Here is a 26,787-nt window from a genome sequence, read left to right on the forward strand (position 1 = left end):
ACAAAGATGCATATTTTCCTCATTTGGGTGTTAAAACAAATATTTGAGCATTGCAAAGGGAGCCACAACAAAGAGGCTGAAGAGCCACATGCGGCTCTGGAGCCGTAGGTTGCTGACCCCTGAGATAGACACAAGCGCTCATTTGTATTAAAGAGAAAAAAAACTAAATAACAAAAAGCACTGGACGGCGCCCGTGGTTCGATCCCGAGTAGGGATGGAGAAGCATCGAAATCTGACAGAGATTTGTTACTAGACGAAGTAACCACTGAGCTACACCAGTGCGGGGGACACGTGAGGGAAATGCTCTCTTATTCATAACTCCACAAGGACACTGTGTCGCAATGCATTCTGGGACATGTAGTAACAATATACGAACTGGTAAAGGTGGACACAAACACTCAATTGTATTAAAGAGAAAAAAAACAAAATAACAAAAAGCACTGGACGGCGCCCGTGGTTCGATCCCGGGTTGGGATGGAGAAGCAGCGAATTCTCAATGAGAATTGTTACTAGGCGAAGTAACCACTGAGCTACACCAATGCGGGGGTCACGTGAGGGAAAATGCTCTCTTATTCATAACTCCACACGGAGAAGATGTCGACTGACCTTTAAAACTTTGGAAGGCAGACACGAATTGTTGCAATGCATTCTGGGACATGTGGTAACAATACGTTAAGGTGGACACAAGCACTCATTTGTATTAAAGAGAAAAAAAACAAAATAACAAAAAGCACTGGACGGCGCCTGTGGTTCGATCCCGGGTAGGGATCGAGAAGCAGCGAATTCTCAATGAGAATTGATACTAGACGAAGTAACCACTGAGCTACACCAGCGCGGCAACCGCGGCCAGAAAAATGCTATCAAATTCATAACCCCATAACGAAGCAGCGAATCCTTACAGCGGATTGATACTGACAAAAAAGGGGGTGCCGCAATGTGATTGGTTCTCATGGGATCCAGAATCCCTGGTAGCACCCTATGTTTGTGTCCTCTCAGTATGGAAGTGGACCAATAGAGATCCCACCTTTGGGTATAGACAAAACAGAATAGTCGTGGATTTTCCCCATCACATTTTCCCAAAATATATTCATTCATAAATGGTGTTGAATATGATCTATTAATACTCCCAAAATAACAATATTTTTAAACAAATGTTATATCTGTCATGTTCCATGAGACACGCAATGTACTATATTGAGTATTATTAGTGTAAAAGTGACTATAGGGGTGTTAGTCCATGTCTGGAGAGCTCTAATAATGATTTTAAAAAGCATATCTAGAACGTCGTAAACCGGTTACCTACTAAGATTTTTAAATTTATAAATAAGCTGTGTATAAATTCACTTATCACAGTCAGAACCGGAACCAATTAACAGTGATAAATGAGTACCAGTCCAAAGAATGGAGAGCGAAACATTTTATTACTAACACTGGAATAGCTCAATATGTATATTATTATACAGAAACCAACTGCTTTACAAAAACAAAATGATACAATATCACATGTATATACAGTGTAGTAAATATACCATCTCAAAATTGTACATAAAGTATTTACAGCTGTTACACATACTGCATTAAAAACTAAAGACTAATAATACCGGTGACATGAACGTCGTTGCATAAGCGTCAAATAAAACATGCCACATTTTTAGCGTCGCTTGACAAAACATGATCGTTATTAAAATAGTGCAAGTTAACCGCTTGATTAAGAGGTCATGGACACGTCATCCTTACCAGTTCCATTCAGAAAAAACAAAAAAACGCTTCCAAAACGGCCCATTGGAACGTCGTGGAAGCGATGGTAAAAAAAAAAAAAAAGGAGAAAAGTCCAAAATGAGAGGGTTTGTTTTGGGCCGAATCGGACATGAAAGATGGAATACATTTTTTTGGAGATTAACATAAGTCAATTCATTTCATTATATACATTATTTATAATTGGAAAGGTGACCTTGAACGTCCCACGCTAATTTTCACACATCTATATTTACACGGGAAATTAAATCCATTTATTCCAATTAATTCCTGGAACAATTTACTATTAAATATTAACTTTTGCTTACTTTATTGGAAGAGAGTCGAGTCTAGACGCTTCCGTAGCCAAACAGGGCGCCGCCATCTTTGCACACAGGACACGTTATGGTCGACATGTATGCTGGATTATCACGTATTTATACATTTTTACCGACTTGGAGTGACTGAGATTTGTTTTCTGCAAAAAAAAAAAAAAAATTGTGACAATTTCGGAGAGAAAAAAGCACAAATTTAAACCAAAAATGAGGTGAATAATGAATATGCGGTATGACATTAAAATATACATTGCGGAGAATGCCAATTATACGTCTAGATGATAAAATATCAAGTAAAAATCAAAGCGAATAATCTTTCCTTGTCCAAATTAAAACTGTACAGTGCTGAAAAAAAAAAAAAATCACACACAAAAAAAAGCGAGAAATTTGGTGAAATGAAGAAAAACAAAGACGGAGCCGAGCGCTATTTACACAGGTTGCGTGCGGCTGTAGAGGACGACGTACTCGCAGGCAACATGGGATGATTGTATAATCCGGCGATCACTGCGGGCCTGCTGTGACGTCCACATTGCACCTTCGTAATTAGTACCTGTTCCGTGTCCACACCGAGGTTTGACGTTTACTTTACAAATTGTACACACTGAAAATCCAGACAAAAGGCACACTATGGAGGAAAAACGCCAACATCTTTTATATCTGGAGTCGTCCTTTTCCCGGCTGGGCGAAGCACCGAAAAGGAGATTGGCATCCGCTCAGACGAGCGAAGGCTCTTCACAGGACGAGCGCGGTCCATCGACGTCCGACCACGGAGAAGCGCCTTGTTCACAGGAGTGTCCAAACCGGATTAATATTAGTGTCATGGTTGACGTGCGGCCGGAATCAAACTGGCGCCGGAGCAGAGTCCACACAGCAGCAGCTTCTCCGTCTTGAATGTTTGCAACTCATAGAACGTAGTCGGTGGAATATTCCCTCTACGTCGAAGGATTTAAAATAGTAAAAAGATAAAAATGCAGCATGACGCCGAGTCGGCAAATGGGTGGGGGGGTGGGGGGGCGAGAGGAGGGACAATCGGACCATCAGACAATCTTCTTGATGCTGGGTCTCTTGAAGCTGCCGGCGCTGCGTTGCTTCTGGACCTGGCTGGCTGACCCGTGGCGAGTTCGACCCCCGCCGGAGAGAGCCGAGCTGGGGGACAACTGGACGTTCTCTTTGTCCACACCTGGAGGAAGACACAGTCTTATTCGGGAACGCTTCACTTCACGCCAAACGCCACGTCTACGGGTATCGCTACGCGTGTGAAGGACCTGGCGAGTGCTGCGAGGTGGCCAGTGAGGTCATGGAGTTGGACAGGTTGAGGTTGGCAGTGATGCTGAGCTGGCTCTGGCTGGTGGGGGGGTAAGGTGAGGTGGGCGTCCGCAGCTGCTCCTCCCCTCGCTCCTCCTCGGCTGCGGGCAGGTAGCTGTCAATCAGTGCCTCCAAGAACTTGACGATCAGCTCTGCATAGTCTGGTATTTGGGTTTGCTGTGGGGATGAAAAACAGAAAACCAGGAGACATCACTTTGTGGTCGCTCCAAAATGAACTCATGTTCTGGCAGTTAGATGTTAAAATAGCCGCTGTTAAGCTGCTGTGTGATGAATTTAATGTTGTTTGTAAGATGAAACCGAAAGTCATGACCTCCTTCTTTGGAGCTTTTTCATCGCATTTTCACAAAATGAACTCATGTTCTGGCAGTTAGATGCTAAAATAGCTGCTGTTAAGCTGCTGTGTGATGAGTTTAATGTTGTTTCTAAGATGAAACCGAGAGTCATGGCCTTCTTTGGAGCTTTTTCATCGCATTTTCGCAAAATGAACTCATGTTCTGGCAGTTAGATATTAAAATAGCTGCTGTTAAGCTGCTGTGTGATGAGTTTAATGTTTGTAAGATGAAACCGAGAGTCGTGACCTCCTTCTTTGGAGCTTTTTCATCGCATTTTCACAAAATGAACTAACGTTCTGGCAGTTAGATGCTAAAATAGTTGCTGTTAAGCTGCTGTGTGATGAGTTTAATGTTTGTAAGATGAAACCGAGAGTCGTGACCTCCTTCTTTGGAGCTTTTTCATCGCATTTTCACAAAATGAACTCATGTTCTGGCAGTTAGATGTTAAAATAGCTGCTGTTAAGCTGCTGTGTGATGAGTTTAATGTTGTTTGTAAGATGAAACCGAGAGTCATGACCTCCTTCTTTGGAGCTTTTTCATCGCATTTTCGCAAAATGAACTCATGTTCTGGCAGTTAGATGCTAAAATAGCCGCTGTTAAGCTGCTGTGTGATGAGTTTAATGTTGTTTGTAAGATGAAACCGAGAGTCGTGACCTCCTTCTTTGGAGCTTTTTCATCGCATTTTCACAAAATGAACTCATGTTCTGGCAGTTAGATGCTAAAATAGCCGCTGTTAAGCTGCTGTGTGATGAGTTTAATGTTGTTTGTGAGATGAAACCAAAAGTCATGACCTCCTTCTTTGGAGCTTTTTCATCGCATTTTCACAAAATGAGCTCATGTTCTGGCAGTTAGATGTTAAAATAGCTGCTGTTAAGCTGCTGTGTGATGAGTTTAATGTTGTTTGTAAGATGAAACCGAGTCATGACCTCCTTCTTTGGAGCTTTTTCATCGCATTTTCACAAATTGAGCTCATGTTCTGGCAGTTAGATGCTAAAATAGCCGCTGTTAAGCTGCTGTGTGATGAGTTTAATGTTTGTAAAATGAAACCGAGAGTCATGACCTCCTTCTTTGGAGCTTTTTCATCGCATTTTCACAAAATGAACTCATGTTCTGGCAGTTAGATGTTAAAATAGCTGCTGTTAAGCTGCTGTGTGATGAGTTTAATGTTGTTTGTGAGATGAAACCAAAAGTCATGACCTCCTTTTTTGGAGCTTTTTCATCGCATTTTCACAAATTGAGCTCATGTTCTGGCAGTTAGATGCTAAAATAGCTGCTGTTAAGCTGCTGTGTGATGAGTTTAATGTTGTTTGTAAAATGAAACCGAGAGTCGTGACCTCCTTCTTTGGAGCTTTTTCAGCGCATTTTCACAAAATGAACTCATGTTCTGGCAGTTAGATGCTAAAATAGCCGCTGTTAAGCTGCTGTGTGATGAGTTTAATGTTTGTAAGATGAAACCGAAAGTCATGACCTCCTTCTTTGGAGCTTTTTCATGGCATTTTCACAAAATGAGCTCATGTTCTGGCAGCTAGATGTTAAAGTAGCTGCTGTTAAGCTGCTGTGTGATGAGTTTAATGTTTGTAAGATGAAACTGAGAGTCGTGACCTCCTTCTTTGGAGCTTTTTCATCGCATTTTCACAAAATGAACTCATGTTCTGGCAGTTAGATGCTAAAATAGCCGCTGTCAAGCTGCTGTGTGATGAGTTTAATGTTGTTTGTGAGATGAAACCGAGAGTCGTGACCTCCTTCTTTGGAGCTTTTTCATCACATTTTCACAAAATGAGCTCATGTTCTGGCAGTTAGATGCTAAAATAGCTGCTGTTAAGCTGCTGTGTGATGAGTTTAATGTTTGTAAAATGAAACCGAGAGTCATGACCTCCTTCTTTGGAGCTTTTTCATCGCATTTTCACCATCTATGTACAAATCTGTTCTGACTCTTACCTTTGAGAAAGGACCGGCAAACCTCCACAGTCCATTAAAGCCGAAACCTGGTAAATGAACAGAAGAGGGAGAGGTATAGACCGGGTGGGGTGACAGGGTCCAAATACCGGAAAGCCGTGTGCTCGGCGAAACTCAGCACTTCTTACTTTGTAAATAGGAGGGCTGGTACTGTGGGGGAGACTCCTCGTGATACACCACACTCTGGACTATGCCGTGGACCGGGTTCAGGAGGTTGGTGTCCTGGCACATGGACAGCACCGTGTTGATCTTGGAGTCCAGCAGGTTGTGCCTAAGGAGGACAAATACGCAAAACGGACTCAGGGACAGCTTCTTTCCCAAAGCCATCACTGCAATGAATCAGAAATGAACATACTTATTTTTATACTACTAAAACATATACTATACATCTCACTGTTATGTATTATAATACTTCAAACATGCAATACTGATACTCATTCATCCAAGTGCAATACTACATTTTGTTTACTCAAATTCCACACCTTGTTACTGTAGATCAGGGGTCTCAAACACGCGGCCCGCGGGCCAAATGTGGCCCGCCGGACACTAGTTTGAGGCCCCCGCCTTGATATGAAAGTTTAAAGTTTGATATGGATGCTGTATGGTATCATGTACCCAGAAAAAATGATTACGTTTGATTCATGTTCATGTTAAAGGTTAAATAACTGTTAATAGTTATCCTCCCTATCCGTGTGGAAGTGGTAAGTTTTTGGCTATTTAAGTTGAAAGGAAATAACTTGAAGGCTACCGTTTAGGTGGCTAGCTCTCTAGTTTGCGAGTTAGCATGTGTCTCAAGACCCCGCAGTTGCGCAATATGTTGTAAATAAAAAGAGTATAAATGTGACTATAGTCGTGTTTTGTCATGTCTACAGGGCTCTAATAATGCTTTGTTCATTTTAATATGAAAAAAATCATTTGTCTATTTGCTTTCTTAACTTTTTATTATTATTATTATATTTATTTATTACTGATTGATTTTCTTTATTCTTGATTTGTTTATTTATTTTTCATCTTATTTTGTGTAGAAAAATAAAAATTAAGATATTTGAGAACAGTGGAATGTTTTATCAGAGCACTAAAAAAGTTTGTATATTTTTTTGTTTTTAATAAATGCATTTTTTTTGGGGGAAAACCTGATGCGGCCCAGTCTTGCCCAGACCCTAGCTCCAGTGGCCCCCAAGTAAATTGAGTCTGAGACCCCTGCTGTATAGGTTATTGTTTTTGATGTACAATATTTACACTTATTTTGAACAGTACCTGCCACTTTTATATTTATATTGTTAAAAAAAACTGTTAAAAAACTGTTAAAAAAAACAAAGCATGCATTTGCACAAGTAAACACATTTTTACACAACACAAACATAAGACTAACGCAAGCCGTGGTCCCCGTCAGTAACGTCCTGTTCGTGTCTCAGATCTCAGTCTACCTGGCAAAGTGGGGTCGGCGTACTCCCAGGGGTACGTCAATAAAAAGTAAAAATTACAAGTGCGCCTGAACGCCTCACAGTGCAAGTAATAAGAGTGTAAAAGCGATATTTTCATGTCTCTAATAATGCCTAAAAGAGGTTTTAGTAGTAGTAGTACCACACTGGGGTACTTACACAACTGGGAAAACCTTTGGGAAGACAACGCTAGCTTCAGCCAAGTACTCATAGAGAATCCGCTGATCAAAATCATCCGTGGTGTATTTGACCTGGGTGGCCTAGGAACAAAAACCAGACCAAGACCACAAAAAATTAAACAGTAGATACTTGGTGGGTGGAATGGTTTTTGTTTTTTTTTATTTTTTTACCAGCACAGTGAGAAGGAGAGCCTGGATCTTGGGGTCGGTGAGCACCTCCTCGTCCAGCAGAACATTGGATTCCGAGACGGACACCTTGCGGAGGTGGGAGTTTCCTATTCTTTGCGTCTCTGAAATTATAGATTGCATTTGAACACACCAGCAATCATATCAGGATCATATCAGCTGATGTGTCATCTCACCGATCTCATAATCGTTTTCTGCAACGCGCCTCATTTTGGGAGGGGTGGTCATGCCCGATTCCATCTCAGGTCTCTTTGGTGCTTTGGAGTCGGATATGAGATGATCGAAACTCTTCCTCGTACCTGCCAAACATGCAAGCACGGACAATTCATTGAGTACATAAGTTGGGTGCGTGTTTGCGTCATTGCGGCGTACCCAAAAGTTTCTTTGTGGTGGCCTGAGACGGCTGTCCCATGTCCAGGCTCATGGACTTGCGCGTGCGTGGGCTTATTTGGCCCACTGTGGGGTAGTGGTGGGCTGAAAGGTAGCGCTCGGAAACCTGAGGGGATGTCCAGGGTTGAGTTTCTCGCAGCGTTCTGAAGGGCAGAAGTGCGACACATAATCATGAGAAATCTCATTCAAATGTCATTTTAAAAAATATTTTACTATTTTACTTTGGATCAGGCGTCCCACAGCTCCCTGACGTCTTCTTATGTATGTTTTTTTCTACCTGATTATGCATTTTTGGCATTGTGCGACTTATACTCCAGTGCGACTTATGTATGTTTTTTTCTACTTATTTATGCATTTTTGGCCTTGTGCGACTTATACTCCAGTGTGACTTATGTATGTTTTTTTTTACCTGATTATGCATTTTTGGCCTTGTGTGACTTATGTATGTTTTTTTTTTAACCTATTTATGCATTTTTGGCCTTGTGCGACTTATACTCCAGTGCGACTTATGTATGTTTTTTTCTACCTGATTATGCATTTTTGGCCTTGTGCGACTTATACTCCAGTGCGACTTATGTATGTTTTTTTTCTACCTATTTATGCATTTTTGGCCTTGTGCGACTTATACTCCAGTGCGACTTATGTATGTTTTTTTTCTACCTATTTATGCATTTTTGGCCTTGTGCGACTTATATTCGAGTGCGACTTATGTATGTTTTTTTCGACCTGATTATGCATTTTTGGCCTTGTGCGACTTATACTCTGGAGCGACTTATGTATGTTTTTTTTTTTTTTTACCTGATTATGCATTTTTGGCATTGTGCGACTTATACTCCAGTGCGACTTATGTATGTTTTTTTTCTACCTGATTATGCATTTTTGGCCTTGTGCGACTTATACTCCAGTGCGACTTATGTATGTTTTTTTCTACTTATTTATGCATTTTTGGCCTTGTGCGACTTATACTCCGGTGCGACTTATGTATGTTTTTTTACCTGATTATGCATTTTTGGCCTTGTGCGACTTATACTCCGGTGCGACTTATGTATGTTTTTTTCGACCTGATTATGCATTTTTGGCCTTGTGCGACTTATACTCCAGTGCGACTTATGTATGTTTTTTTCGACCTGATGATGCATTTTTGGCCTTGTGCGACTTATACTCCAGTGCGACTTATGTATGTTTTTTTCTACTTATTTATGCATTTTTGGCCTTGTGCGACTTATACTCCAGTGCGACTTATGTATGTTTTTTTCTACCTAATTATGCATTTTTGGTCTTGTGCGACTTATACTCCAGTGCGACTTATGTATGTTTTTTTCTACCTGATTATGCATTTTTGGCCTTGTGCGACTTATACTCCAGTGCGACTTATGTATGTTTTTTTCTACTTATTTATGCATTTTTGGCCTTGTGTGACTTATACTCCAGTGCGACTTATGTATGTTTTTTTTCTACCTAATTATGCATTTTTGACATTGTGCGACTTATACTCCAGTGCGACTTATGTATGTTTTTTTTCTACCCGATTATGCATTTTTGGCATTGTGCGACTTATACTCCGCAGCGACTTATGTATGTTTTTTTCTACCTGATTATGCATTTTTGGCATTATGCGACTTATACTCGAGTGCGACTTATGTATGTTTTTTCTACCTAATTATGCATTTTTGGCCTTGTGTGACTTATACTCCAGTGCGACTTATGTATGTTTTTTTCTACCTGATTATGCATTTTTGGCCTTGTGCGACTTATACTCCAGTGCGACTTATGTATGTTTTTTTCTACCTGATTATGCATTTTTGGCCTCGTGCGACTTATACTCCGGTGCGACTTATGTATGTTTTTTTTTTTTTTACCTGATTATGCATTTTTGGCCTTGTGCGACTTATATTCCAGTGCGACTTATGTATGTTTTTTTTCTACCCGATTATGCATTTTTGGCATTGTGCGACTTATACTCCGCAGCGACTTATGTATGTTTTTTTCGACCTGATTATGCATTTTTGGCCTTGTGCAACTTATAGTCCAGAAAATACGGTAATTGGACCCCACAAATATATTCCTTTTCTTTTTCAACAAAGAAAAGGAATGTGAAAATGAAGGATAATAAAATGACCAGAATGTGGTTGCATACTTCATCTGTCCCGACCATCATAATAATCAGAATAAGAATGTGCTGCTATGAAATGGACAGCGATAACAAAGCTGATTTAAAAGAGCATAATATAAAATATAAAATATTAAATATTAACATGAACCGGCTGACCTGCAGCTGGGATCACTGATGAGACTGGAATAGGTGTCCATCGGAACAGGATCCATCGAGAGGTCTGAAATCAGTAGCGACTTCCTGTGTTTGAGACTGCAGCGACTTCGGACTTCCTCAGACACAGTCAGCAGTGCTGCAAAAAAACAAAACAAAAAAAACATACGATTATCAGTAAACACAGTAGAAGAATGTGAGATTCCAGCCAGTTGGTAAGCGCCAATACCAGCCAAGTACGCCACACTCTGGGTGTTGACTTCAAACTTGTCACATTTCAGATGCTTGCTGATGAGAGCCAAGAGCGTGTGAAGGATCCTCACGGTTCTCGCTACGGTGGTGGCTGACGGGTGTCTGTAACCTGGAGGCACATGACCAAAAAATGGAAATACGCTATGCCGTCAGCCTGACATTAATAGATTTCTCCAAAACGTTGGCCGTATGGTGAAAATTCATGTTACCAACATTTCTTTTTCACAAGTGAAATACCTTTGAGAAGGTGGCCCACGAGTGCAAAGTTGAAGTTAGCGCTGAAGTTGAGTCCAACAAAATGGTCCATCTGCTTACAGTGCCATTCCAAAGGACGCCTGATCTCCATGAACACCTCTTCTGGACTCTAAAGCAGCCAGAAAAAAATATACATAAATATTTATCATTGTGGGGAAACTCACCCATTTGTGTTTTTATTGTGAGAAATTAATTAAATCAAAGTCAGTAATTACTCAAACCTGATGATTGGGTCTCATCCAACACTACAATATATATATATATATGTTTATACATTTATAAATACAGTAAACCTCGGATATATCGGACTCGGATATATCGGAAATTTGCTCACAACGGACAGATAAAAAAGAACCGATTTTTCTGTAATGCATTTCCAATAAAAATTCATTGCATATATCGGATTTTTAGCGGATGTTTCGGTACATGACAAAAAATAAAATAAAAAAATAAAATAAAACTATATTAGGAAAGCAGGAAGTTGACAAAAATTATATAAAAATAAAAAAATAAAAAACAAAAAAAATAAGAAAAAAATAGACTTAAACTATATTATGAAAGCAGGAAGTGAACAAATGTAACAGTTACTGATTGTAAAAGTACCAGATGGAGGGGTAGGATTTAATAAGCTTTAAGCTGTCATTTCAACATTAAACTTTGGTATCAAGGTGGGGGGCCTCAAACTAGCGTCTCGCGGGCCACGAGTTTGAGACCCCTGCGTTAGAGCTTTTTCTGTTTTCCTGGTGAGCTCAATGACTTCTATTTGTTTCTTACTCTGAACGTGAAGTAATTCCGGATCTGAATATCACTTTGCCAGTACTGTTGGGTGTTAATCTGAGGTACAGTAAACCTCGGATATATCGGACTCGGATATATCGGAAATTCGCTCACAACGGACAGATAAAAAAGAAGCGATTTTTCTGTAATGCATTTCCAATAAAAATTCATTGCATATATCGGATTTTTTATAACGGATTTCGCCTATTTCGGACAAAATCTCCAGTCCCGTTCCAATGCATTTCCATGAAATTTCCCTGGCATATATCGGATGGCCGCATCGTGGCGCTCCGATTCGCCGAATCGTGACGTCGCCGCTATACAACGTCATTTGCAGCGTTGCCTGCGCGTCCAGGTACATTGGAAACATAGTCAAGGAAGTGCCTTTTTATAACGGGTAAAATCCGATTTATCCGTAAAAAATCCGATATATGCGTAAAACGGACATTTTCTGGTATACGCATATAACGGATTTCGCTTATATCGGACAAAACCAGTGGGAACAATTGAATCCGATATATCCCAGGTTTACTGTATATGTTTATATATATATATATATATGTTTTACTTACATACATACTTACATACATCACATATTACACTTCACAATTTTTGGACCATGTGTCCAAAAAAAGAAGTTTATTTGTCGTTCTTACACTTGAAAATGCCTAAGTTGGGAATAGAATTATGCATACTGTATGTATAGGCAGCATTCCGCTACAATATACAATATATTTTGGAAAAAGTGATTAAAAAAAATGTAACGATTGTAAATGTTGATCACCGACGTGAAAATGTATCATTTCTCCTAATTTTTCTTGTCTAATTAAAGCCAAAACAGCGCTCGCTTTGACTTGCATCAGACGTTTTTCGCCGTCTTTGCTCTGGAAGACGTGACTTGCCTTGTCGTTGAAGACATGCATGGTGTCCAGGGTGTGGAGGTTCTGCTCCAGCAAAGCGGTTCCGGCAGAATACAGGTTGACTTCATCCAGCTGGAGCACAGCGACTGCGACCCAGAACAGCGCCCTGTGCATGGGAGACTCCTGCGGAAGAAAGCCTTTCAGTTTGGGTCGGAATCACCAAACACAACACGAGACACTGGAGTTTTTTGGTGCGGTCTTAGAACCCCAGCAACACGGATCCATCCACACATTGGAACAGGGGTGGGCAAACTACGGCCCGGGGGCCACATTTGGCCCGCCAAGTGTTTGAATACGGCCCGCCCGTTCTTTCCAAAGTATTTCATTTAAAGTCAACATACAAGCTGGCATCATGGCTTGAGACGACATTTTCATGGTTTTATCAATTTCGTTATTTGATGCGATCTGTTTATATTATATTATTATTATTATATATTATTATAAATGTATAACCCACTTTACATCAAATAAATGATCTGAAAGTGCACATATAGCAGATTGCATAACACTTTTACAGATACAATAATTTCGTTATTTGATGCGGTCTGTTGTTTACTAGTGCTCCTGAAAAAAGGGACACAGACACATAATAATAATAATAACATAATAATAATATAAAATAATAATAACAAATAATATAAAATAATACTAAATTTATTCTTCTTATTATAAATGTATAATGCACTTCACATAATAATAATAATAATAAAATTAATAATATCAAATAATAATAAATACTATCAATTATTGTTTCTTTACTAAGTGCTCCTGAAAAAAGGGACACAAGCATATAATAATAATAATACAAATAATAATAATAATAACAAATAATAATAATATAAATAATACATTTATTATTATAAATTTAAGTGCTCCTGAAAAAAGGACACAGGCGCATAATAATAATAATAATAACAAATAATAATAATATAGTAATAAATTTATTCTTATTATTATAAATTTATAACACACTTTACATCACATAAATGATCTCAAAGTGCACATATAGCAGATTGCATGACACAGATTTAATAATTTTGTTATTTGATGTGGTCTGTTATTTACAAAGTGCTCCTGAAAAAAGGGACACAAGCATATAATAATAATAATACAAATAATAATAATATAATAATAAATTTATTCTTCTTATTATAAATTTATAACACACTTTACATCAAATAAATGATCTCAAAGTGTCCATAAAGCAGATTGCATGACACTTTTACAGATACAATAATTCCAGCTGGACTGTTACGTGTAAAATATCGAGTCTGGCCCCCCCCCCCGTCAATTTTGTTAAATGAATGCGGCCCGCCAGTCAAAAAGTTTGCCCACCCCTGCATTGGAATATGGATGCTGCAGTTCGGTTGAGTTGTTCTATTTCTATACCTTGCTGAGCAGAGGCTGCAGTTTGGTGAGCGCAATGACTGTAGCCTCAATTAACACTTGGCTGTTGTAGTTATCAGGCCCCTTCAGGCAGCTCTCAAGACCCTAAGGAAAGTTCAAAACAATATTTTTCAATTCCTAAATGTCCCGGTCTGATAAAAGAGACGTTCTTTCTTACCCGATCGATGCTGAGAAGAGGACTGGCTTTACTGAGGATGCGGATAATCTGCTTGATCTGACCATGGCTCACCCTTTTACTGATGCAGCCAAACACCACCAGAGCTCTGGGCTGCAGAGACGGGTTGTACTGGAACGCAAACCTGGGCACAATTTCTCATTTTTACAATTCTTACGTACGTATGCACGCATTTGCGTTGAAGCGAGATAAAACGACATACTTCTGTGCAAGCTCCGTCCACTGGTCTAACCACTTACAGGCTGGGATGTCCCTCATACAAGCCTGGAAAACCAAGAACACAGAAAACTAATTAGTGAATTTCCCAAAAAGGAATGTAATTAAACAGAATTACAGTAATTCCTTTTTTTTGTGCTTAATGGGTTCCAGAGCCGACTGTGTTTCATTTGTCCATTTTTAGCACATTTTATGCACATTTTTGACGAATAGGGACAAAAAATAAAAAATATATATATATTTTTTAAAAACTAAAAAAATTAATAAAAATTAATAAAATAAATTAATAAATAAAATAAATTTGCTAAATACAAGGATGAAGAGTCTTGAACCAGTCATAATGTGCTATATATATCACTATATTGACACTTACTATGGTACACATTATGGCATTGGATGCTCATATCACCGAGTACTTTGGTACGGGACAAAAAAAAAAAATATTTTTTTTTTTTTAAACTAAAAAAAATTTATAAAAATTAATAAAATAAATTAATAAATAAAATAAATTTGCTAAATACAAGGATGAAGAGTCTTGAACCAGTCATGATGTGCTATATATATCACTATATTGACACTTACTATGGTACCCATTATGGCATTGGATGCTCATATCACCGAGTATGAGGAAAATAAAATATAATAAAATAAAAGAAAAAAACTTAAAGTATATTATGAAAGCAGGAAGTGAACAAATGTAACAGTTAGTGATTGTAAAAGTACCAGATGGAGGGGTAGGATTTAATAAGCTTTGCTTCTTCCTACTCCTTTTGGACATGTGGAACTGGGAACTGATTATGGGATGCACTCAATTGGAATCTGATGCATGTTCAAATGAAAAAAAATTAAATTTAAATTTTTAACAATAATTTAAAAAATAAAAACAAATTAAAAAAAATAATTTTAATTTTTTTAAATTATTCTAAAAAATATATATAAAAAATAAAAAATATATTTAAAAAATACAAAAATGTATTAAATAAAGAAATAAATAACTTCAATTATATTAGGAAAGCAGGAAGTGAACAAATGTAACAGTTAGTGACTCTAAAAGTACCAGATGGAGGGGTAGGATTTAATAAGCTTTGCTTCTTCCTACTCCTTTTGGACATGTGGAACTGGGAACTGATTATGGGATGCACTCAATTGGAATCGGATGCATGTTCAAATGAAAAAAAATAAAATTAAAAATTTTAAAAATTATTTAAAAAATAAAAACAAATTAAAAAAATAATTTTATTTTTTTTAATTATTCTAAAAAATATATATATAAAAAATAAAAAATATATTAAAAAAATACAAAAATGTATTAAATAAAGAAATAAATAACTTCAATTATATTAGGAAAGCAGGAAGTGAACAAATGTAACAGTTAGTGATTGTAAAAGTACCAGATGGAGGGGTAGGATTTAATAAGCTTTGCTTCTTCCTACTCCTTTTGGACATGTGGAACTGGGAACTGATTATGGGATGCACTCAATTGGAATCTGATGCATGTTCAAATGAAAAATATTTAAATCAAATTTTTTTTTAATTATTAAAACAATTATTTAAAAAAAGATTTAAAAAATATTTAAAACAATTTATGTTCAAATGAAATCAAACCATTACCATTACCATTATTAACATCATTACTCCCAGTTCATGCTGTAACTATATGAAAGCGTGAAAGCACAAGTCGGTGACTGACCTCCATTATTTCTAATAAGGCCTCAGTGACGGTCTCCAAGGAGGAAAGGGCAAAGGTTTCCCTTTCGTACGACCCCGGGGAGAAGGATCGATCTCGGTAGCTGGAGCGGAAGGCAATGACAGCTGCCGACTTGACTTTGCTGATGCCGAAAAGCAGGTAGAACTTGGGCAAGGAGAATTCCGTCAGGCTCAACCGCAGAACCTGTTTAGTCTCCTCTGAAACGGGTGTAAAACACAAACCTCGTTAACGCCGAGTGCATTGATTGGAATAAATATCTACGACTGCGGCGCCGATTTCAACCCTCACCACTGAAGTTAAGCTGAGAGCAAGTGCAGAGGGAATGTATGATGTTGATGACCAAGCCGTGGGTCGAGGCCCTGAGGGATAGCGGCCCGGTGGCGACCAGCAGCGTAACGACGTGGAATAGGTACGGCAGATGGGCGGCGACATCGAGCGAGTTGTTGAACGACAGCATGAGCATGTAGCGTGCCAAAATGGCGATGTCGTCCCACATCAGGTGCTGCTCCAGCGTCGGTGTTGGCGACAGGCAGGTCTTGTCTATGATCTTACACATTCGACTGATGACCTGTCAGGGAAACAAGGAAGAGGACTGTCATTCAAACGTCCTTGTCAAGGTCATTTCTCCTATTAAACAGAAATGTTGCAATATTATGCTAAACCGCTATAAAAACATACATTCATACAAATGTCTTATAGTTAGCGAGCAACCAATTGTTTGATTAATACAAACAATAAGTCATTTAGGACGTATTTGAAAAGTAAAGCAGAATCTCCTGACGGTCGACGCCAAATACGCACACTAAGATGACGATTACTTGAGTCAACACTGATTGCTCTGATGAAACGGTCTACACAATGGCGCCCTTTTACGGCAACGCTGGCGTCCGCAATAAAAGGAGCCAGGGCCCGGGCTTACTATTGTGTGTGTCTGTGTGTGTGTGTGTGTGTGTGTGTGTGTGTTGTTTATCCCAGTAGTAAGCCTCATTGATGCAGCGCATACACAGATGAAGAGTTTTTCCCCCAAGACGTGGAAGATTTCATTTGGACTTATTTCTTCACAGAAGTAAGTATTTATTTACAGACTAATTCAATGCCGTGCATATAAAATACTGTATTATTAATACAACAGGAGGATAGTCCTACACGATAACCTCAACATGACTATAATACTGTATGATAATATGAGGGTAAAACTGCATGATTTTTGAGCCCATAAAAATGTCTAAATGAACTACAAACGGCGACACGAACTAATGCATTAAGAAGCATTTAATATGGGGCCATATTGCAAGAAGTCATTTGATCATTTTTCATGGACTAAAAGGTAATGGTAATGGTTCTGCTTTCCTAATATCATTGAAGTTATTTATTTCTTTATTTAATTAATTTTTGTATTTTTTTATTAATTATTTTATTTTTTAAATACATTTTTTTAAATTGAATATTTTTTAAAATATATTTTGTAATTTTTTAAATTCTTTTTATTTTTAAAATAATTTTTAAATTTTTTATTTTTTTTCATTTGAACATGCATCAGATTCCAATTGAGTGCATCCCATAATCAGTTCCCAGTTCCACATGTCCAAAAGGAGTAGGAAGAAGCAAAGCTTATTAAATCCTACCCCTCCATCTGGTACTTTTACAATCACTAACTGTTACATTTGTTCACTTCCTGCTTTCCATAATATAAATGAAGTTATTTATTTCTTTATTTAATTAATTTTTGTATTTTTTTAATAATTTGTTTAAATTTTTAAAAATACATTTTTTAAATTGTTTTAAATATTTTTTCAAATCTTTTTTAAATAATTATTTTTTTTAAATAATTTAAAAAAAAAATAATTTTGTTACATTTGTTCACTTCCTGCTTTCCTAATATAATTGAAGTTATTTATTTCTTCATTTAATTATTTTTTGTAGTTTTTTATTAATTATTTTAGTTAGTTTAGTTAAATACATTTTTGTATTTTTTTAAATACATTTAAAAAAAAATTAAATATAGTTTTTTTTAATTATTTTTATTTTTTTAATAATTTTTTAAAAATTTAATTGTTTTCATTTGAACATGCATCAGATTCCAATTGAGTGCATCCCATAATCAGTTCCCAGTTCCACATGTCCAAAAGGAGTAGGAAGAAGCAAAGCTTATTAAATCCTACCCCTCCATCTGGTACTTTTACAATCACTAACTATTACATTTGTTCACTTCCTGCTTTCCATAATATAGTTTAAGGTCTTTTTTTTAATAATGTTATGATAATAATGATATGAGCATCCAATGCCATAATGGGTACCATAGTAAGTGTAGTGTAGTAAGTATATATAGCACATATGACATCATGAAAAGGTATTTGGTGCCAGACCGGGTTTAACCTCACCTTACTGGAGACCAGTTTAACATTCCCTGATGCCAAAGCCACCGCAGTATCAGCCATGACCTCAGCCTTGATGGAGCCCAGGCCTCCCGTGGCGCTGGTCTTGATGAAACTGTCCAAGACCACGTCCAACAGATCTGTTATCTAAGGAGAAAGCATAAGATAAGTAAAAACATAAAGTCGAAATATACATATTAGAACCGCTACAAGTTGTCGGTGTGGCGGACCCACCTGACCCAAGCTGCCCCAGATCTTGGCTTGAATGGAGGGATACATCTGCTTTTCGTTGATGGTCATGGTGATGAGCTTGTCCAAAATGGCGGTGACGCGCTGGCGCTTGGCGTCGTCATTGTGCTTACAAAAGCGAACCAGGTTTAGCAGCCAGGGCGTCATGTACTCCAAGCACAGATGCTTCAGCTCGATACCTGCACAGCAACAAATCCTTACGTACACGCTACAGCGCCATCAAGTGCGCAACGGTGCGCCGCGATCACGCTTTGGTACGTGACTTGGTTTGGACGTCAAGGTTTGGGTCATTGTGGGTAAAGTTCAAAACATATTTTGGAAAAAAAATTATAAATAAATAATAATAGTGTTAGTGTTATTGTTGTATTATTATATTGTTCTATAATAATAATAATAATAATAATAATAATAATAATTATTATTATTATTATTATAATTAATAATAATAATAATAATAATAATAATAATAATAATAATAATAATAATAATAATAATAATAATAATAATAATAATAATAATAATTATTATTATTATTATTATTATTATTATTATTATTATACGCAGACGGCAATCCAGATCACCCCCAAAATTTCCAACAATTACTGAGGGTTTGGTTACAATCCATTTGGTAGTTTTGAACACAATTAAACACATAATAATAATATTTTTTTTATAATAATTATAATAGTAATAATTATTATTATTATATTATTATTATACCCAGACGGCGATCCAGATTACCCCCAAAATTTCCAACGATTACTGAGGGTTTGGTTACAATCCATTTGGTAGTTTTGAACACAATTAAACACATAATAATAATTATTTTTTAATAATAATTATAATAATAACCATAATTATTATTATTATTAGTCTAGTATTATTATTATACCCAGACGGCGATCCAGATCACCCCCAAAATTTCCAACGATTACTGAGGGTTTAGTTACAATCCATTTGGTAGTTTTGAACACAATTAAACACATAATAATAATTATTATTTTTAATAATAATAATAATAATAATGATGATGATTATTATTATTATATTATTATTATACCCAGACGGCGATCCAGATCACCCCCAAAATTTCCAACAATTACTGAGGGTTTAGTTACAATCCACTTGGTAGTTTTGAACACAATTAAACACGTAATAATAATATATAATTATTATTATTTTTAATAATAATAATAATAATAACTATAATAATAATAACAATAACAATGGCTATGGTTATGAATATGATTATTGTTATGATTATGATTATTATTATGGTGACGATTCTTATTATTATTATTGATGATGATGATGATTATTAACTCCGCCAAGCACAGCAAGGATTTTTGATTTTTGTGTGTTTGGTTGTGTTCAAGGTAACCAAATGAATCGGAATGAAAGAAAGGAAATGAAGTACAGAAAAGAAAGAGAAAAAAAGAAAGAAAAAAGGAGAAAAAAGAGAGAGAAGGAAAAAAAACATTTTGACAAAAATCCATAAATGTGCAGGGCATCCATAAATGGCGAATGTTGAATGCGCTACCTTCCATCACATCAAGATGGCCGTCTGTAGGTGTAGTAGTGCTGCTAATGGTGTTGAGGGTGCTTACTGGATTTGCTGAAGCCGGAGATGCACTCCTCCAGGAACTCCAGTGTCAGATGCGGTTCGTTGGCCGCTAGCGTCTTACTGATGGACACGATGAAAAGCGTGTTGTTGGCCGGGATGCACAGGCCCGACGTCTCCAGCAGCTGACCTTCTATCTTCAGGTTGAAGGTGCAGGTCAAGGCACACAGTAGATTATAAGCTGCAGACCTGAGCAAGGACGGAAAAGAGATTGTAGATGAAGATGTCAATCAGACTAAGAAAAACCTCTCGCCGATTACTATCACAGTGTTTTTATAAGAGCAAGGACGGAAAAGAGATTGTAGTGCTGTCAAAAATCAGCAAAGGAGCGCTGTTCTTAAGGACGTGAGGTCCTTAAGAAAAACCTCTCGCCGATTACTATCACAGTGTTTTTATAAGAGCAAGGACGGAAAAGAGATTGTAGTGCTGTCAAAAAACAGCAAAGGAGTGCTGTTCTTAAGGACGTGAGGTCCTTAAGAAAAACCTCTCGCCGATTACTATCCCAGTGTTTTTAAAAGAGCAAGGACGGAAAAGAGATTGTAGTGCTGTCAAAAAACAGCAAAGGAGTGCTGTTCTTAAGGACGTGAGGTCCTTAAGAAAAACCTCTCGCCGATTACTATCACAGTGTTTTTATAAGAGCAAGGACGGAAAAGAGATTGTAGTGCTGTCAAAAAACAGCAAAGGAGTGCTGTTCTTAAGGACGTGAGGTCCTAAAGAAAAACCTCTCGCCGATTACTATCACAGTGTTTTTATAAGAGCAAGGACGGAAAAGAGATTGTAGTGCTGTCAAAAAACAGCAAAGGAGTGCTGTTCTTAAGGACGTGAGGTCCTTAAGAAAAACCTCTCGCCGATTACTATCACAGTGTTTTTATAAGAGCAAGTACGGAAACGAGATTGTAGTGCTGTCAAAAAACAGCAAAGGAGTGCTGTTCTTAAGGACGTGAGGTCCTTAAGAAAAACCTCTCGCCGATTACTATCACAGTGTTTTTATAAGAGCAAGGACGGAAAAGAGATTGTAGTGCTGTCAAAAAACAGCAAAGGAGTGCTGTTCTTAAGGACGTGAGGTCCTAAAGAAAAACCTCTCGCCGATTACTATCACAGTGTTTTTATAAGAGCAAGGACGGAAAAGAGATTGTAGTGCTGTCAAAAAACAGCAAAGGAGTGCTGTTCTTAAGGACGTGAGGTCCTAAAGAAAAACCTCTCGCCGATTACTATCACAGTGTTTTTATAAGAGCAAGGACGGAAAAGAGATTGTAGTGCTGTCAAAAAACAGCAAAGGAGTGCTGTTCTTATGAACGTGAGGTCCTTAAGAAAAACCTCTCGCCGATTACTATCACAGTGTTTTTATAAGAGCAAGGACGGAAAAGAGATTGTAGTGCTGTCAAAAAACAGCAAAGGAGTGCTGTTCTTAAGGACGTGAGGTCCTTAAGAAAAACCTCTCGCCGATTACTATCACAGTGTTTTCAAAAGAGCAAGGACGGAAAAGAGATTGTAGTGCTGTCAAAAAACAGCAAAGGAGTGCTGTTCTTAAGGACGTGAGGTCCTTAAGAAAAACCTCTCGCCGATTACTATCACAGTGTTTTTATAAGAGCAAGGACGGAAAAGAGATTGTAGTGCTGTCAAAAAACAGCAAAGGAGTGCTGTTCTTAAGGACGTGAGGTCCTAAAGAAAAACCTCTCGCCGATTACTATCAGTGTTTTTATAAGAGCAAGGACGGAAAAGAGATTGTAGTGCTGTCAAAAAACAGCAAAGGAGTGCTGTTCTTAAGGACATGTGGTCCTTAAGAAAAACCTCTCGCCGATTACTATCACAGTGTTTTTATAAGAGCAAGGACGGAAAAGAGATTGTAGTGCTGTCAAAAAACAGCAAAGGAGTGCTGTTCTTAAGGACGTGAGGTCCTAAAGAAAAACCTCTCGCCGATTATTATCACAGTGTTTTTATAAGCGCAAGGACGGAAAAGAGATCGTAGTGCTGTCCAAAAACAGCAAAGGAGTGCTGTTCTTAAGGACGTGAGGTCCTTAAGAAAAACCTCTCGCCGATTACTATCACAGTGTTTTTATAAGAGTGTCGTTGAAGAGAACGGCAACAGATCTGGAGGACTGACCTCAGACTGGGGTCCGAACTGCCCAGGTTGAGCAGAGCGATATTGAGCAGCGTTCCAGGAACGTCTTTGGGCCGGATCTTAGTGTGCTGGGGGATTGAGTCCGGCTGCGATAGCTCCCATCGCGTGCGAATGTGGATGATGGACTGAACGATGGCGTCGCATTCCTGATGCATGAAGGTAAGGGGCGTGCCCTGGTTGGCCATGGTGAGGGTGAACTGGCTCTCGTCTACCAGACAGATCTCTTCGATCTCCGAGGCATAGTAGACGTCGTTAAGGAAGACGGGTTGCCCGAGAACTCGCGTTCGCTCAGCTGAGGTCACCTGCACCGCTGTCGAGCCGACCTGATAAGCACAAAGAAATGGTTCCTAAGTAACGGTCACGTCGCCTTCACCGATGAGATACCTCACCTTGATTGAAACCTTGGTGTCTTTGTGAGCCAGTTTCAGTGCGTTATGGAAGACTTTGAGGTCTTCTTCTAGAGTCAGCGTGGCAGCAGGCAGCTTCTGCTGGTCGGGTTCTACGTGCTCGGCAAGCTTGGCCGGAGAGTCGATGAACTGGAGCCGCTTGCTTCCCTTCAAGCCGGTCAGTAGCCGCTCGTGGTATTTGGTGTACTCTCTCACCCAAGTATTGCAGTTGTAGACGTAGACGGCCGCCACGTTCTCGTAGGCGAAACCGGGAAAGACCACAAACCACTTGGATAAAAAGTCGGTCTTGAAGCGGTTGCTGGGGCCCACGTGAGTCAAGTCCACGACAATCTCGTAGGGCTTGGCGTAGTACGGTTTCAGGGTGAGGAGTACGTGATAGATAAGCAGGTCTCCGTTGATCTGGCCGGTTTTGAATCTACAGAAAACACACAAAAAATTGTTGAACTTTGGTTTTGGTTTAGAGCATGTCACTGGGTACTCGCTATTCGTACCGCGCTGGGGCGCCTTAACACCTAAAGACAGGCACGTGCTCTGATCCGTCAAGTTCGGAACAGTTTGAGTAAAAACGATATTTGGAGGTGGTGGCGACTGGAAATACTATATGAAATATTATTGGTGTAAACAAGGGGTCTCAAACTCAATTTACTTGGGGGCCATTGGAGCTAGGGTCTGGGTGAGACTGGGCATCAGGTTTTCAAAAAAAAACAAAAAAAAACAAACCACATTTAAGCCAAAAACTTACCACTTCCACACGTATAGTGAGGATAACTATTAACAGTTATTTAACCTTTAACATGAACATGAATCAAACGTAATATTTTTTTCTGGGTACATGATACCATACAGCATCCATATCAAACTTGCGCTTAAACTTTCATATCAAGGCGGGGTCTCAAACTAGTGTCCTGCGGGCCACATTTGGCCCCGCGGGCTGCGTGTTTGAGACCCCTGTCATAGTGTATAGACTGCTCATATATTTCATCTGGTTTCATATTATCTGCATACTGTATTTGTATATCACTCTGGGTAAAACTGTTTATTTGTGAATACTTGGGTTGTTTATATTGTGTATTTTTGTTTTATATTGTGTATTTTTGTACTGCTTTTTTTTGTTGGCAGATTTGCGTTACAAAAGTGAAGGATCCAAAACAAGCGCAACTTAAAGGGTGTTCAAACCATTTCAAGAACACTTCTGCAACTCCACCAAGAACTCACAAAGGAAGTAAGTATTTTACACAATCTTGTGCAACACTTCAGAGTTTAGGCAATATCCTGAAATGTATACTTGAATTGACACTTATGATAACTTTAAGCAAAAAGCAGCAAAAAAACTTCTGTCTAATCCAGGGGTGGGCAAACTTTTTGACTCGCGGGCCGCATTAATTTAACAAAATTGACGGGGGGGATTATGTAGTATTTTACACGTAACAGTCCATTTTTACACCTATATTTTTACACATATTTTACATGTAAAAGTGTCATGCAATCTGCTATATGTGCACTTTGAAATCATTTATTTGATGTAAAGTGTGTTTCTCAATGTATTATTATTATTATTATTATTATTAGAATAATTATTATTATTATTAGTTATAGTAATGTTATTATATTATTATTATTATTTTGTTATAATAATTATATTACTACCATTATTATATTAATATTATTAACAACAATATTAATATAATTTTGTTGTTAATATTATTAACAACAATATTAATATAATAGTAGTATTATTATCATTATTTGTATTACTAGTATTTTGTAATATTACTACCATTATTATATTAATATTATTAACAACAATATTAATATAATAGTAGTATTATTATCATTATTGACAACATTATTATTATTATTATTGTTATTTTTATTAGAATTATTATTATTATTAGTTATAGTAATGTTGTTATATTATTATTATTATTTTGTTATAATAATAATATTACTACCATTATTATATTAATATTATTAACAACAATATTAATATAATAGTAGTATTATTATCATTATTTGTATTACTATTATTGTGCTTGTGCTCCTTTTTCCAGGAGTATTTTGTAATATTACTACCATTATTATATTAATATTATTAACAACAATATTAATATAATAGTAGTATTATTATCATTATTGACATTATTATTATTATTATTGTTATTTTTATTAGAATTATTATTATTATTAGTTATAGTAATGTTATTATATTATTATTATTATTATTTTGTTATAATAATAATATTACTACCATTATTATATTAATATTATTAACAACAATATTAATATAATAGTAGTATTATTATCATTATTTGTATTACTATTATTGTGCTTGTGCTCCTTTTTCCAGGAGTATTTTGTAATATTACTACCATTATTATATTAATATTATTAACAACAATATTAATATAATAGTAGTATTATTATCATTATTGACATTATTATTATTATTATTGTTATTTTTATTAGAATTATTATTATTATTAGTTATAGTAATGTTATTATATTATTATTATTATTATTATTATTATTATTTTGTTATAATAATAATATTACTACCATTATTATATTAATATTATTAACAACAATATTAATATAATAGTAGTATTATTATCATTATTTGTATTACTATTATTGTGCTTGTGCTCCTTTTTCTAGGAGTATTTTGTAATATTACTACCATTATTATATTAATATTATTAACAACAATATTAATATAATAGTAGTATTATTATCATTATTGACAACATTGTTATTATTATTATTATTATTATTATTGTTATTGTTATTTTATTAGAATTATTATTATTATTAGTTATAGTAATGTTATTATATTATTATTATTTTGTTATAATAATAATAATATTACTACCATTATTATATTAATATTATTAACAACAATATACATAATAGTAGTATTATTATCATTATTTGTATTACTATTATTGTGCTTGTGCTCCTTTTTCCAGGAGTATTTTGTAATATTACTACCATTATTATATTAATATTATTAACAACAATATTAATATAATAGTAGTATTATTATCATTATTGACATTATTATTATTATTATTATTATTACTATTATTGTGCTTGTGTCCCTTTTTCCAGGAGCATTTTGTAACAGACCACATCAAATAACGAAATTGATAAAGCAGCTACCTCAACCATCAAAATTGTCCCAAGCCACGATGCCAGGTTTTATGTTGAGTTCAAATGAAATATTTGGAAAAAACAGGCGGGCCATATTGAAACACTTGGCGGGCCGGATGTGGCCCCCGGGCCGTAGTTTGCCCACCCCTGGTCTAATCTTTTTTCTTCTTATTCCAGAAAACAAATGGAAGGAACGAGAGCTCTGTGTCTGTTTCTCGTGCCGTTACTCTGCGACACCAAATCAAACCTTCGGCTTTTAGCCATCGAGGCCAACCAAACTACAAACGGTCCCGAGGACAACGGCACGCGAGCGGACTGCTGGGTTGACGCAGACACGGGTTTGATTGCCGTAGGCGCAGCGGGGGGTCTGATCGTGTGCCTGCTGGTCGCTACCGTGGCGTTAGCTTGCCAAGTCTGCCACATTCGGCGGCAGGTCTACGCTCCACGAAACTCCCACTCCAACATGTACTTGGTGAGCAGTACAGACTACTGGGACGCTAACCCGCCGGAACTGGGAGGACTGGTCGGGCCTTGTGAAACCAGTGTCATGCTTGATGATGTGGGCGAAGACAACATGGCGGAGGAAGAAAAGCACCAGAAAGATGAGGGGGCTCAGGCGGGAATTGATCCCGGGGCCTCTGCTGCAGGTTTGGATCTTAACGATAGGGACGGTCAGATGGTGAGTTCAAGCTCAAAAGACTCTTGTTTGGAAAACCCAAAAGATCTAGAGGACATGCCACTTGTTGTGTGAGTCTGGTAGACTCCAGCATCTGGTAGACTCCAGCATCTGGTAGTCTCCAGCACCTGGTAGTCTCCAGCACCTGGTAGTCTCCAGCACCTGGTAGACTCCAGCACCTGGTAGACTCCAGCACCTGGTAGTCTCCAGCACCTGGTAGACTCCAGCACCTGGTAGTCTCCAGCACCTGGTAGTCCCCAGCACCTGGTAGTCCCCAGCATCTGGTAGTCCCCAGCATCTGGTAGTCTCCAGCATCTGGTAGACTCCCGCA

General features: G+C 37.4%; 1 protein-coding gene across 3 annotated transcripts in view; it reads right to left on the minus strand.

Moving 5' to 3' along the window:
• Window positions 1-1,412: 1,412 nt before the first annotated feature.
• nf1a (neurofibromin 1a) overlaps window positions 1,413-26,787 on the minus strand; it is a 75,734-nt gene continuing 50,359 nt past the window's right edge. For all 3 annotated transcript variants that reach the window (XM_058080479.1, XM_058080480.1, XM_058080478.1), the window contains 22 exons: window positions 22,613-23,045; window positions 22,206-22,546; window positions 20,088-20,290; window positions 18,466-18,659; window positions 18,238-18,378; window positions 16,145-16,424; window positions 15,839-16,053; window positions 14,135-14,196; window positions 13,915-14,056; window positions 13,740-13,841; window positions 12,333-12,473; window positions 10,636-10,762; window positions 10,376-10,507; window positions 10,150-10,285; window positions 7,863-8,023; window positions 7,667-7,789; window positions 7,476-7,594; window positions 7,285-7,385; window positions 5,812-5,954; window positions 5,666-5,712; window positions 3,335-3,551; window positions 1,413-3,249 (listed from right to left, as the gene is read on the minus strand). In XM_058080479.1, coding sequence (XP_057936462.1) covers window positions 3,107-3,249; window positions 3,335-3,551; window positions 5,666-5,712; window positions 5,812-5,954; window positions 7,285-7,385; window positions 7,476-7,594; window positions 7,667-7,789; window positions 7,863-8,023; window positions 10,150-10,285; window positions 10,376-10,507; window positions 10,636-10,762; window positions 12,333-12,473; window positions 13,740-13,841; window positions 13,915-14,056; window positions 14,135-14,196; window positions 15,839-16,053; window positions 16,145-16,424; window positions 18,238-18,378; window positions 18,466-18,659; window positions 20,088-20,290; window positions 22,206-22,546; window positions 22,613-23,045 — 3,703 coding nt within the window. In that variant the 3' untranslated portion in view covers window positions 1,413-3,106. The remainder of the gene's footprint in view (window positions 3,250-3,334; window positions 3,552-5,665; window positions 5,713-5,811; window positions 5,955-7,284; window positions 7,386-7,475; window positions 7,595-7,666; window positions 7,790-7,862; window positions 8,024-10,149; window positions 10,286-10,375; window positions 10,508-10,635; window positions 10,763-12,332; window positions 12,474-13,739; window positions 13,842-13,914; window positions 14,057-14,134; window positions 14,197-15,838; window positions 16,054-16,144; window positions 16,425-18,237; window positions 18,379-18,465; window positions 18,660-20,087; window positions 20,291-22,205; window positions 22,547-22,612; window positions 23,046-26,787) is intronic.

Source organism: Doryrhamphus excisus, chromosome 8, assembly GCF_030265055.1.
Source record: "Doryrhamphus excisus isolate RoL2022-K1 chromosome 8, RoL_Dexc_1.0, whole genome shotgun sequence".
NCBI classification, from domain to species: Eukaryota; Metazoa; Chordata; class Actinopteri; order Syngnathiformes; family Syngnathidae; genus Doryrhamphus; species Doryrhamphus excisus.